Here is a 15,189-nt window from a genome sequence, read left to right on the forward strand (position 1 = left end):
TTACCATAATCTTTATAGGCAGAAGGCCGCATTGTTTGAGCAAGAAAGAAAAATTTAAAAATTAATTTTGCAAAATTTTAAGAAACAACAATAACCACAAGACTAAAATTTAAAATAGCTGACAACAGATAATTAAACACCGGCGCCACTCAAAAGGCATCTAGGGAGGTCTGTTTGCCCTCGTTCACTTAGGTGAGACAGGTGGTGAGCCCAACTATACTTGATCCGTCGGAACCCAACCAGGAGGCAGCCATGGACCGACCGACACAGCTACTTGGTTCCCGTCCATCAGTACATGAGAACCCCAACCGATAATGTTATAAACTGTGATAAACCACAATGGAGCACGTATTAGCTGTCAAAATTACACACCATGTTGGACAGCGACAACAGGTGAGGAAAGGACGCTGCCTGAAATTGCGTTAGTGGCCAGAGCAGGTAAGCAGAACACTAACGGCCACAAGACAGAAAATTCCACTGGTGCACTCAAATCGTAGTCGATCAAAATAGTTAATTGCACCGCATGACGGCTAAATCTCAGCAGTAGAACCACTCGGTGGTGCTCACCGGAAAACTTCACAAACAGCAAACCACCGAAGCGAAACATCGCAACATGAATAGACGTGGCTTGGGTAGTTGAAACTACTACTCAGCTTTGACGTCCTGTGTCGGCGAACCACGAAGCTCGTAGCGATCGGACAGCTCTACACACGCTCCGACACTGCGCAGGGACTGCCAGAGGCCCCAGCCGACTGCACCGCGCGGAGAACTTCCCTCGTCTGCAACAACCGACCGACTCCCCTCAGAATGCCGACAACATCTGAAATCGTCGTCAGTAGACATAACGCGAACTACACACACAACCTGACATGCACTTGCACGAAGAGCTGAACGATACACAACAGTAGCTAAGCATGCACGAAGACAAATCGGGAGTCGATGCATACACTAACAGCCGACTCATGAACGATCGGCGAGCCAAAACGCGTCGTCCGGTTGGACGACCGACCGACCATCCATCAAGACCGTGGCCCGGCTCAAGTGATGCGTGGCGGCAATGGTCGGGCGAGCCATGCCGATGCAGACCTTACTGTTGCTCCAACCCGACTGCAATAGTGCCGCATTGCAACTTCCCGACTGGCAGGTCCGGACTGCGCTCCCGACGCGTCCCCAACCGACTGGCAGCCCGAAATCGCAACACGAACTCGCGACGTGAACTCTCCTACGACAGACAAGAACCGGGAAGTAATAGCAGACAAGCAAAGATACTACGAGAGGGGATATATCGATAGGAGCTGCTAACGCCGCACACGGTCAGGCAAAGCAGCAACTCAGTGACAGTAGTAATTTAAATTAACATAGTGAGTTGCAAGTACGTTAAAAACAAGGTGTAAAATACATAATAGCGGGAACACGAGCCACGCAAGGCTCAGATACGATTGTATGCACTGAAGACGATTTAAAATGAAAAAAGGGGAAAAATGCTAAAACTTTTTCCTTTGATGTTCATCTCCATGTGCAAGTGGGAGCTCGAGTGTAGTGAGAGATGTATTCCTCTTGCAGCTGCCGTGTTCGACGAAGCGGACCCGCCGCATCTGCGGTCGGCGTACCTCGCGGCCGTGGAGGCCGTGAACCTGCAGACGGCCGGCTACCGGGTTCGCGCCAGCGGCTTCACCAGGCCCGTCCTGGCGCCGCTCAACGCCACCGTGCCGGGACACGACGGCTTCAGGACCGCCAGGATCGGTAAGCTGTCCAGCCGCTTTCACGTTTACTCTGCAGGCTGTCCCAGGACAGTGAACAGTACTCAAGGATTTGACAGTAATGATCATTCGAAGCAAAATAATCTAGTAAACATGCACCTTGCAATGCATACCGTAAAATCTGTGATCGGTGCTGAGAAACAACACTCTTCTACTGCAAGCTCTTTGCTTTCCATATTTTGGCAGGAGGTAGTATGGACCGGCTTAACAACGAAGGCCGGTGTGCCGGCCAGCCTGGATGTGGTTTTTAGGCGGTTTTCCACATCGCCCTAGGTGAATACTGGGCTGGTCCACACGCCCCACCTCATTTCCACGGCTCGCAGACATCTGAACACATTCGCACTATTCCATGGGTTACACTAGACGCAGACAGTTGCGGTACACTAATTCCGTCCCGAGGGGTACGGGGTGGGGGCAGGAAGGGCATCCGGCCCCCCCTTAAATTAACATTGCCAAATCCGAATAACCATGCCGACCCTGCGCCATTGCGGGAAAACGGCACAAGCAAAAGAAAGAAAGAAAGAAAGTATGGACTGAGACAAGAAAAAAATGTCTAGTAAACACGGGCACTTAAACACACACCTCAAGATCTATGAGCAGTTGTTCGGTAGAACAGACTTGTTTCACATGGGAGAAGATGAACACTTGCTCATACCTCCTAAGCTAAGCATGTTAGAACGCATGTTTACGACACATGTTTGCTTCGAATATTATTTCCTGTCGTATCCTTGACTGCTGAGTGTTCCTTCTGGGACACTCTGTATTTAGATTAGCTTAGATTTACTTTTCGTTCTGATTGGTTCATAGTAAAGAGATGTTCCAGGATGTGGAACGTATCAGACAACAAGAATACACAATAAATATATACGAAAAAAAACTGATATGCTACTCTACCTTTCACATATCTCAAGTTAAGCGGTTCTCGTGGGTACGGAATACGTCAAAAAGTTTGAAAGATATTTTTATTTGAAGGATAAGAAAAGTTGTCATAAAACATGTAAATGTTCACCATCGGCTAAGCTACAAGGAGGCAGTCGGTGAAGAGCCAACAACAGAGAAACACTGCGGAGTGACAAATCGGGCAATCATGTCGTGCCTGCTATGCAGCACTGGCTGAACTCTCTCTTTTTCTGTCTCTCTTTCTCTTTCTCTCTCTCTCTCTCTCTCTCTCTCTCTCAATGGCTGGGCTGGGCTGTTTACTGAGGATGGAGCGCTAGCGTGAGCTACGTGTCACTTTCAGTAAGGCTGCATGAGGATGTCACGGTTTCGTACTAGCTGGATTGGCGGCGAATTGAAGAGGACACAGCCACTAGCAGAGGCCTACGTGAACTTCCTTGCGAGTGAACGGCTCTGCGGATTCCAAATCACGGTAAAGGCCATTTTAGATGCTTTCCTTTTTGCCGTGGTCAGGCTCAGGATTGTGTTGAAGGTGTGTTCAGCAGAAATTTTTGTTTGGTGACCACATGGGAGTTTATTAACTGTGATTCCGACCCGTGTTCCTCGTTAATCCGTACAGTAGTGGGTTGCGTCTTAGAATAGACTATTGTGTTCACACCCCAAGTTGACCAGCCGCTTATCTAAGAGCAACAGGCTTTGCCTCGTTGTGAGCCGGCCGTTGTGGCCGAGCGGTTCTAGGTGCTTCAGTCCGGAACCGCGCTGCTGCTACGGTCACAGGTCAGAATCCTGTCTCGGGCATGGATGTGTGTGATGTCTTTAGGTTAGTTAGGTTGAAGTTGTTCTAAGTCTAGGGAACTGATGACTTCACGTCAGATGTTAAGTCCCATAGTCCTTAGAGCGATTTGATCCCCGTTGTGATTGTCGTCAATGTAACATCAAAACCTTTTATTTAACCGGTTGTGTATGTTGATACTGTAGTGTTATATTTAGTCTAGTGCATAATTTTGTTACAGGTGGTCACATATAATCAATGTGTCGTAGTGTTTAGAGCTCAGTTGGCACTGAATATGATTTCAGTGGAAATTTTGTCCTTTTGTTCTTATTGTTTCAGAAAACAAATTGCTTTTATCTCAGGAGAATTGTAGTGTAGTATATATAGGTACCCTGTGGGCATTCCCGGCGAGATAAGGATCTTATCGCATCTGGTGGCATGTTGCACATCCGGCGACAGGGTTACCTACTTGGACTTCTTGCTTGCCCAGGGATCTACCAGGAATTGATCAAGTTTCCTTATAGAATCACCAGCCCTTTCCCTCCTTGCCCCCTCCCCCCCCCCCTCTGGACCATTTGGGATCGTGTACCCCCTCCACACCCTCATGTTTTATAGCTGGGATACTTGTCTAGGAGGAGTTACTCTGCAGCTGGACTGCATAGGGAGACGATCTGGTTGTGTCTTTTTGTTAATAACAAATTGCGTTAAGTCATATCACTTGACTTGTGTTTGTTAATACTAATATTACGTGACACCAGTAGAGACCACAACCACACAGATATGTAAGTACTCTCGTTTTTACACATTTCCCATACTTTTCGTAGTTTCCCTAATTTGTCCTATTTTCCACAGTTTTGCACACTACGCTCAGCTACGGAAATTGTGTGTTAACATCACATCGTGTCGTGTCATGACGTCGCGTCAAAGCATCACGTCGCGTCGATGTCATGATGTTGTCAGCTATGTTCCCGATTTACATATCGCTCCTATGCCACCACTGCATTAGTAATATGTAACATGGTAGTGTTAGAAACGGACACGTTGGTAGAAACAAAGACGTCATAGAGAATTGTATAAGCCAAAGATATTGTATAAGAATACCACACCACCTTACTGCATTATGTGACTTCAAAGTAAAATTCTGGTGCTCCAACCAAAGATACTGTATTTATAGCACACCTCTAGAGAGAGCCGTCCAGTATCTGTAACAACCCCAGCGAAAATCATGTCCCCTGCTGAGAGGTAGATCAGTCCCCTCAGATTTCGACGTGTGGGTGTGTAACAGCGAAAGCCAATAATCGCGGATACAGTGTCCACCTACAGCTGAGAAAATTGCATTTGGTGCCTAACGTTGGTGCTAAAGCAATTCTGACCGAGAAATCACCCGCTCGCGGTAATAACGGCCAACAGATCCCAAGACGTAGGTGGAAATATCAAAGACTGTTTCACGCCTAGATAACGAGGAGCTCCTCCCCAATATCCACCGGATAATGCCAATATCGTATGGAACTCCTTGTACGATAGTGGCCACTAGGACGCGAAAGGGAGAGATCCACATGTCTGTCTGACACTACGCCAGACCATGTCCCCAGGTGTTGTAGAGAAATTAAAAGAATGTATGCATAATCATCTTAGACCTAGAAGCTGACACAAATGAAGCTCGATCGTCCAGGGAGAGAGCGTTTGCCACAGCTAAACCTATCATAACTTGGCGATGCTTTTGCAGATAAGCACTGCAAACAGTTTAATAGCCAACCCCCTCCCCGCCCCTCCATAATTTCTCTATGGAACACCTAGCCAAACGACTCACAACTCGCAGACACGTTCATAATCACCGGAGGAATCCGTGGACTCCTTTGTGGATAAAAGTTGTTAACAGTTCAAGCGCCAAGCACGTTCTTCCCCACCACCGTTTCTCTCTGGACTTTTCAGAAACATACTCCCCTTCCTGCCTCCAACCATCATGCTTTTGAAACCAGCGTGGCTGACTCCGTTTTTCAGTCGGGGAGCCTCCCAGATGGAATGAAGACCGTCAATAAAATCAATCTTACAAGTATAAACGACATTACTACCAGCGTTGCTGACTCCTTTTATCAGTCAGAACGCCTCCCAGATGGAGTGAAGACCCACAACAAAATCAGTCTTACAAGCATAAACGACATTTCTATAAGGCTCGTAAATTAACCACGGGAAAATCCGAATATTGTCCGTAATTTTGACTGCCAAGCGCAATACAAAGCCATCGACTTCGTAGGGACAGTGTACGAGTGTGTCTTGTGATACATCGATCGTAATGTAGAATACATACGTTGTCAGCACCATTTTTTTAATGAGTCCCATCACGGTGGCAAACATGACCCAAGTTATTGCATACTCGTCTAAGACGTTTTTCTCCTAGTACAACGGACTGATAATATATCACTATACAGATAGACTCTGCAACCGTCCCTCTGAGAAGTGTCCGTCAACCAAGTATCGGGACTCTTGCAGAAGCCACTGTGAGCGTACAGACAGACATGGGAATAATGATCAAACTTTGTCATCGACTCCATTGTACTTTCGGAGCTCTAACGCGATCTGAGAGGTGGATATTATTATAACAGTACAAATATGGATTCCTTTTTGCTACTAAATAATACTTTTTTGTGGATAAGACCGTATGCGACAGCTTACAAGTGTGTAATATAAATTAATTTTAGTAGGTTTTTACTCCTCTAGATGTTTTGGGTCTTCGCCAGGTGGCACGCGCTGTCAACATTATCAGTCGCCGACTTACCCTGACACCGGCAGCACACGGGTGATCTACTCCAACGGTCGCTGGAGAATTCTCCGTAAATGGTTCCAATGGCTCTAAGCACAATGGGACTTAACATTTGAGGTCATTTGTCCCCTAGACTTAGAACTACTTAAACTTAACTAACCTAAGGACATCACACACATCCATGCTCGAGGCAGGATTCGAACCTCCGACCGTAGCAGCAGCGCGGTTCCGGACTGAAGCGCCTAAAACCGCTCCGCTACAGCAGCCGGCCATTCTCCTTAAAAGGCGGCGCTAGTTACCAGGCGAATGCGTTCGCACTTATTGCGAACCGTTAGAATAGCGACACGTCGGTGATTTTCCCCATTATTATTTGTAGCCAATGAGATGGCACTTCCCCGCGACTGGCGGGCACGCGTGGCTGAAGTTTGATCATTATTCCCATGTCTGTCTGTACGCTCACAGTGGCTTCTGCAAGAGTCCCGATACTGGGTTGACGGAAACACACATCTTCTCGTCATAAATACGGTGCTGACTGCACTGTTATCAGGTACGTGTGACCAGTTTTTTCAATGTATCATTCTGTAACTGTTGATCATATACACTCCTGGAAATGGAAAGAAGAACACATTGACACCGGTGTGTCAGACCCACCATACTTGCTCCGGACACTGCGAGAGGGCTGTACAAGCAATGATCACACGCACGGCACAGCGGACACACCAGGAACCGCGGTGTTGGCCGTCGAATGGCGCTAGCTGCGCAGCATTTGTGCACCGCCGCCGTCAGTGTCAGCCAGTTTGCCGTGGCATACGGAGCTCCATCGCAGTCTTTAACACTGGTAGCATGCCGCGACAGCGTGGACGTGAACCGTATGTGCACTTGACGGACTTTGAGCGAGGGCGTATAGTGGGCATGCGGGAGGCCGGGTGGACGTACCGCCGAATTGCTCAACACGTGGGGCGTGAGGTCTCCACAGTACATCGATGTTGTCGCCTGTGGTCGGCGGAAGGTGCACGTGCCCGTCGACCTGGGACCGGACCGCAGCGACGCACGGATGCACGCCAAGACCGTAGGATCCTACGCAGTGCCGTAGGGGACCGCACCGCCACTTCCCAGCAAATTAGGCACACTGTTGCTCCTGGGGTATCGGCGAGGACCATTCGCAACCGTCTCCATGAAGCTGGGCTACGGTCCCCCACACCGTTAGGCCGTCTTCCGCTCACGCCCCAACATCGTGCAGCCCGCCTCCAGTGGTGTCGCGACAGGCGTGAATGGAGGGACGAATGGAGACGTGTCGTCTTCAGCGATGAGAGTCGCTTCTGCCTTGGTGCCAATGATGGTCGTATGCGTGTTTGGCGCCGTGCAGGTGAGCGCCACAATCAGGACTGCATACGACCGAGGCACACAGGGCCAACACCCGGCATCATGGTGTGGGGAGCGATCTCCTACACTGGCCGTAAACCACTGGTGATCGTCGAGGGGACACTGAATAGTGCACGGTACATCCAAACCGTCATCGAACCCATCGTTCTACCATTCCTAGACCGGCAAGGGAACTTGCTGTTCCAACAGGACAATGCACGTCCGCATGTATCCCGTGCCACCCAACGTGCTCTAGAAGGTGTAAGTCAACTACCCTGGCCAGCAAGATCTCCGGATCTGTCCCCCATTGAGGATGTTTGGGACTGGATGAAGCGTCGTCTCACGCGGTCTGCACGTCCAGCACGAACGCTGGTCCAACTGAGGCGCCAGGTGGAAATGGCATGGCAAGCCGTTCCACAGGACTACATCCAGCATCTCTACGATCGTCTCCATGGGAGAATAGCAGCCTGCATTGCTGCGAAAGGTGGATATACACTGTACTAGTGCCGACATTGTGCATGCTCTGTTGCCTGTGTCTATGTGCCTGTGGTTCTGTCAGTGTGATCATGTGATGTATCTGACCCCAGGAATGTGTCAATAAAGTTTCCGCTTCCTGGGACAATGAATTCACGGTGTTCTTATTTCAATTTCCAGGAGTGTATTTTAATCATGTTGATAATTTGTCTTGGGAGGGTCGATTTCTCCGTATACGGTGCTCGGTCTCTAAGGTCGCATTTTGTATCATAATGACCTCCTCGAATATTCCACTAAGACTTCAGTCTTCCACAATGTGTACACATACAGCTAAAAATATAAGATGTATTCGAATTTTAGGAGTCGTAATCGGAAAAGACGATACATCAATTTCATCGGAGCTAGTATGATTCATGTCAAGTAGACAAACTGCGTAACGATCTTAGATTAACATGTTCAGTAATTTTAATGGGTCTGTTCGGCAAACACTATCTACAATACGAATCAGGAACGCATAATTTATTCTACAGGGTGTTACTGAAAGGTACGGCCAAACTTTCAGGAAACATTCCTCACACACAAATAAAGAAAAGATGTTATGTGGACATGTGTCCGGAAACGCTTAATTTCCATGTTAGAGTTCATTTTAGTTTCGTCAGTATGTACTGTACTTCCTCGATTCACCGCCAATTGGCCCAATTGAAGGAAGGTAATGTTGACTTCGGTGCTTGTGTTGACATGCGACTCATTGCTCTACAGTACTAGCATCAAGCACACCAGTCCGTAGCATCAACAGGTTAGTGGTAATCACGAACGTGGTTTTGCAGTCAGTGCAATGTTTACAAATGCGGAGTTGGCAGATGCCCATTTGATGCATGGATTAGCACGGGCCAATAGTCGTGGCGCGGTACGTCTGTATCGAGACAGATTTCCAGAACGAAGGTGTCCCGACAGGAAGACGTTTGGAGCAATTGATCGGCGTCTTAGGGAGCACGGAACATTCCAGCCTATGACTCGCGACTGGGGAAGATCTAGAACGACGAGGACACCTGCAATGGACGAGGCAATTTTTCGTGCAGTTGACAATAACCCTAATGTCAGCGTCAGAGAAGTTGCTGCTGTACAAGATAACGTTGACCACGTCACTGTATGGAGAGTGCTACGGGAGAACCAGTTGTTTCCGTACCATGTACAGCGTGTGCAGGCACTATCAGCAGCTGATTGGCCTCCGTGGGTACACTTCTCCGAATGGTTCATCCAACAATGTGTCAGATCCTCATTTCAGTGCAAATGTTCTCTTTACAGATGAGGCTTCATTCCAACGTGATCAAATTGTAAATTTTCGCAATCAACATGTGTGGGCTGAGAGAATCCGCACGCAATTGTGCAGTCACGTCATTAACAGAGATTTACTGTGAACGTTTGAGCAGGCATTGTTGGTGATTTCTTGATTGGGCCCCATGTTCTTCCACCTGGAGCACGTTATCATGATTTCATACGGGATACTCTACCTGCGCTGCTAGAACATGTGCCTTTACAAGTACGACACAACATGTGGTTCATGCACGATGGAGCTCCTGCACATTTCAGTCGAAGTGTTCGTACGCTTCTCAACAACAGATTCGGTGACCGATGGATTGGTAGAGGCGGACCAATTCCATGGCCTCCACGCTCTCCTGACCTCAACCCTCTTGACTTTCATTTATGGGAGCATTTGAAAGCTCTTGTCTACGCAACCCCGGTACCAAATGTAGAGGCTCTTCGTGCTCGTATTGTGGACGGCTGTGGCACAATACACCATTCTCCAGGGCTGCATCAGCGCATCAGGGATTCCATGCGACGGAGGGGGGATGCATGTATCCTCGCTAACGGAGGACATTTTGAACATTTCCTGTAACAAAGTGTTTGAATTCACGCTGGTACGTTCTGTTGCTGTGTGTTTTTCCAATCCATGATTAATGTGATTTGAAGAGAAGTAATAAAAAGAGCTCTAACATGGAAAGTAAGCATTTCCGGACACATGCCCACATAACATATTTTCTTTCTTTGTGTGTGAGGAATGTTTCCTGAAAATTTGGCCGTACCTTTTTGTAGCACCCTGTATACCGCAACCAACTAGACGGTCTGGAACAGATCCTTAGTTGTTCCTTGCATTCTCAGACTTACTCTCGCTAGAAGTTCCCGTACTGATTTGTTTACTACAAACAGTCATCTACATATGCACGTATACAGCACATTGTCTTGTAAACCATTGTAGGTCCTAAAAGTCTTTTTTTAAGTTAGATTATGGAGATATTACATCCCATCATTGCCAAATAATCTGTTGAAGCTACTCTTCCATACCATGTTCACATCCAGCTATCCTGGTGTCCAGAGTAAAAGCAACGAACCGCTACTTCCCCGTCTTGTGTCTGATTTACCGTATAATCATACAAACTGTCAACAGATGTTCGTACAATCGTGTTCTGAAAGGAAAATGGCATTCCGGCCGACGGACAACCGGGTGAAAGATAACGGGGTAATGTCTGCTGGGTAATCTCACATCTACAATCGCTGTAGATACAGTCACCGACGGTGTAGTATGGCACAAAGGAAGACGCCCAACCGACTCTCTACGGTGGAGAGCTATAAGAAGGATGGATGCAGGAAAGTCGCAAACACATGAGGCCTGATGGCTTAATGTAATAAATCTTTCTGTTGTTTCTTGGTTGTGTCAACAATTTATAGACACAAACTACCTATTGGCTTCTGTCTCGGGTTCTTCGGCGGACGTTCATCAAAACGATTTTACTGACGTTTCGCCAGCACGAGGGGCTGGCATTGTCAAAGCTTCACCCTCCATTGCCGATGGTGAACTGGAGCCGAGCTCGCGGTGGCACACTGTATGTACCTGGCGCGCCAATGTCCGAGGGCTTCTCCCCCGTCATTTCCGGTGCGGTTCTCCTCTTGCTACGTGCGACGGTCGTTCGCTACAGTACGGGAAGGCAGGATCCGTTTACCTTAAGGCTTTCCTCTTTCTTGTTGAAACTGTTCGCGTGTTTTTGGATTTCTACAGCTTCTCTGAACAAGCGCGTGTGATAGTGCTTCTGTACAGCCAGAATTTCCGTGTCGGCGAATTTTATTACGTGGTCGGTCTCACTCAGTGCGTGCTCTGCCACGGCCGATTTCTCCACGTGCCCCAAACTGCAATGTCGCTTATGTTCTTTGATCCTGGTGTTGATTGACCGTCCAGTCATTCCGACATAAACTTTTCCGCACGTGCATGGTATACGGTATATTTCCGACATTGCAAGTGGGTCCCTTTTTTCCTTTGCCGATCTAAGACACTCTTTGATCTTCCTTGTCGGTTTGAAAATTGTCTTTACGCCATGTTTGCGCAATATACGGCCGATTCTGTCCGTCACTCTTGGAATGTATGCCACAAAGGCCGTACTCGACATTTCTTTCTCTGATTCCTTACTTCGCTGAGTGTTTGGCCGCAGCACCTCAGACGCGAAATGTAACACCTGGAAAGTGTTCTGAGGAGCAATGGGTACACCACAAGTTATATTAGAATTGTACAGAGCCAAACACTCGGCGAAGTTGGGAATCAGGGGCTTCGTATCAAAGTTGGAAGCATAAAAAGTAGCACGTGACATCTGGTCGTAAAATCAATAAGAGCATATTTGTACTCGTATATTTATATATGGAAAATGAAAAAAATGGATAAATATTGATTAGATAGTATACGGTCACAAACGATATCTGCATTTATACTTAGAGTGTAATCGAGATGGAACATAAGCACTACATTCAAGTCTCTGGGGGAGAACCCTTGGACACTTCCCTAGAAAGCTATGAATATGAGTGATCTATTAGAATCACTGCGGAATGTGCCTCCTAACTGACATATCTGTGCTAAAGGGTGAGAATGCAATCTCATTATAGACCCTTGGAAACTAATATAGTGTGAATATTAGTAAAACCAACAGACTGCAAGAACGATTTTCTGACTGGAAATGGAGGAAAAAAGATCCTGTGAACATATGTTTGAAAATGGACGTATCACATTCACATTACAACAGATGTTCAAAGTGTCCTCCGTGGGGTTGTATGTGATAGGTATAATAGCGGTTGTCATAGAGGATACACATTATCATACTTTGGCTTACACCATGTTGGCAGTCCACTTGCCTGGATCTTGTACAAGGATTCGATTCAGTATCCTATAGAACGCGCAACTCCAAATCTGGTGTACTCTGTCCACCCCCTCCCTGCACGTCCATCTGTCTGTAACGATCCATGATCACACAAATGCCCAAAATTGGCTTGAACTGTTGTATGATGTGATTGATGTCTGTGAGGGTACTTGTTTTGGTATGGCCTGCTACCTCTCGACCGTTTCCATCTGCTTCGCCGTACACAAACACCATCTCGGATTGTTCCCGACATGAATACCGGATGATTTTGATCCTTACAGTGTGCTGCATCAGTCACACAGTCTGCAACACACAAAGAACACACGGCACGTGGTCAGAGGAACTGCCATTCGTCAGCACCATCTATCGTGGAAATGATGCATTTCTAAACACGTGTTCATAGGACCTTTTTCTTCCATTTCCAGTCTGTCCCTGCAGTTTGTCGGTTTCATTTATGTTCACAATTTACACGGGTTTTGTTGTTACTTATACAGAGCAAGTGATAGCCATGGCGTCACAGATGTATGGAACTTAGAATAAACACAAACATTATATGGATGGGGTAATCGATCGAGAAGAAGCGCTATATTGAAGAGGTGCTGCATTAAAGCATGAGAAAAATCTTTCTCACAGTCTTGGACTTTGTTCTCCACAAAAATGTGGGATAAAGGTATTGCCGAATTAGTTCTGGCTCCCACAAGCATTACTGACCGCAACAGTAGATCTGTGTGGCGGGTGACAGCTGCTGTCGTAACCCAGTCATCAGGGACGCCGAAATCGCACCCCACCCTTAATCCATACCTCATTTCTGCTGGGTGTGGTAGGCCATGTCCATCACTGCTAAATAGTCCAGGGTCGGCGACAATTCTACCTTCCATCGTGCATGGTTCTCCCGTCACAGTTAAATATGTTCAAATGTGTGTGAAATCTTATGGGACTTAACTGCTAAGGTCATCAGTCCCTAAGCTTACACACTACTTCACCTAAATTATCCTAAGGACAAACACACACACCCATGCACGAGGGAGGACTCGAACCTCCGCCGGGACCAGCCACACAGTCCATGACTGCAGCGCCCCAGACCGCTCGGCTAATCCCGCGCGGCCCGTCGTAGTCCACTGGTTGTAAAATATCTGAAAAAAATATTGGTTATAAACCAAATTTCTTTTTTTCGTAGCATTTCTGGATATTCGTGACAAGTAAATTAATATGCTGTAGATACATACTTTCTCCCCCTCTGTCAGTGCAAGGGGGCCGGAAGATCACCTTTCAGCAGAAATGTTACAGTTGGAAGTGTTGTACACGCTATTGAATCAAGACTGAAATACATTCTTGTTATTTACGGTTTCTAAAACTGTCAATGGTGTAGCGTTTCTCAGAGATTTTTACTGGCGTGTTAAGAATATTGGAGATAAAATCTAATGAGAGCAATTCAGATGTTGCAAAGGAGAATCCTAACTGGTGGTTGTATAAAATTCTAAAGGATGTAATATGTTATAGGAGTGTATCCCTATAGTTAATCATTATCTGTCGAACAGATCTGGAGTATTACCTATTGAAGGTTTTCTTATCTGAATCTCTACAATCATTCTGGAACTTGTCTACTGGGGGGGGGGGGGGGGGGCGGTAATACTGGAACATATAGCATTGATCGTGACGTCTTTTCTGGTTATGACCCCTTAAATTAGAATATATGCGTTACATTTCTAGCTGGATATGCACATGGTGTGGAAGATTGTAGTTTTACTGGATTATCCGGTAAGGGTGTGATGTAATATCTCCATAACCTACTTTAAAAAAAAAACTTTTAGGACCTACAATGGTTTACAAGACGACGTGGTGTATAGGTGGTATTCCATGCTGCACATCTAGGTCACTGTTTGACGTGCACAATCAGTATGGAAAATTATAGCGAGACTAAGGCTGGAAAAAAAAGAAAGAAATAGGTATCTGCTTTAGAGAGTGTGAGAGTGTGGTTGGTTTGGTATAGAATAAATTATGCCCTACTGATTCGTTTTGGATATATCATTTGTCGAACAGACATATTAAAATTACCGAATATATATACGTAAGATCGTTCCGCAATTTGATTACCGTATATGAATAATACTAGCTCCGATAGAATTGATGTGTAGTCTTTTCCGATTACGACTCCTAAAATTCGAATACATCTTATATTTTTAGCTGTATGGGTACATTTTGTGGAAGACTCTAGTTTTAATGAATTATTTGATATGGTAGTAAGCAATATCTTGATACTCTACTTAAAAAGAAGACAATCAGGGCCTATAACGGTTAATAAAAATGTGTTGTATACCTGTAATTTTAACGTGGAAATCGGTTACACCAATGATCTGCACTGATAGCCAAACTAATCGTTGAATTCAGAGTTACTCAGCAAGTGATTGAAATCATCTGCCGGCCGGAGTGGCCGTGCGTTTCTAGGCGCTACAGTCTGGAACCGCGTGACCGCTACGGTCGCAGGTTCGAATCCTGCCTCGGGCATGGATGTGTGTGATGTCCTTAGGTTAGTTAGGTTTAAGTAGTTCTAAGTTCTAGGGAACTGATGACCACAGCAGTTAAGTCCCATAGTGCTCAGAGCCATTTGAACCATTTTTTGAAATCATCTCATACTTCCTATAGAGCGGGCCGGAGTGGCCGTGCGGTTCTAGGCGCTACAGTCTGGAACCGCGCGACCGCTATGGTCGCAGGTTCGAATCCTGTCTCGGGCATGGACGTGTGTGATGTCCTGAGGTTAGTTAGGTTTAAGTAGTTCTAAGTTGTAGGGGACTGATGACCTCAGCAGTTAAGTCCCATAGTGCTCAGAGCCATTTGAACCATTTTGAACTTCCTATTCAACCAACAGTGGGAGACTAGCTTTCTTATGCTCTCACAGCTATTGTTGATAGAAACATCGTCTTGCCAGACGTGTCACGGTTCAAATACACAGGGCAAATGTCAATCTGTTTGTCTTTCTTTCGGCGA

The 15,189-nt window shown here is 46.5% G+C and overlaps 1 protein-coding gene across 1 annotated transcript in view; it reads left to right on the top strand.

The window, feature by feature from the left end:
• Positions 1-1,481: 1,481 nt before the first annotated feature.
• The window catches only part of LOC126156153 (glutamate receptor ionotropic, kainate 2-like), a 281,981-nt gene continuing 268,273 nt past the window's right edge, over positions 1,482-15,189 (top strand). Inside the window, exon 1 of the mRNA XM_049916279.1 lies at positions 1,482-1,743. Coding sequence (XP_049772236.1) covers positions 1,482-1,743 — 262 coding nt within the window. The remainder of the gene's footprint in view (positions 1,744-15,189) is intronic.

The sequence above is a fragment of the Schistocerca cancellata genome, chromosome 2 (genome assembly GCF_023864275.1).
Source record: "Schistocerca cancellata isolate TAMUIC-IGC-003103 chromosome 2, iqSchCanc2.1, whole genome shotgun sequence".
In the NCBI taxonomy this organism is placed as follows: domain Eukaryota; kingdom Metazoa; phylum Arthropoda; class Insecta; order Orthoptera; family Acrididae; genus Schistocerca; species Schistocerca cancellata.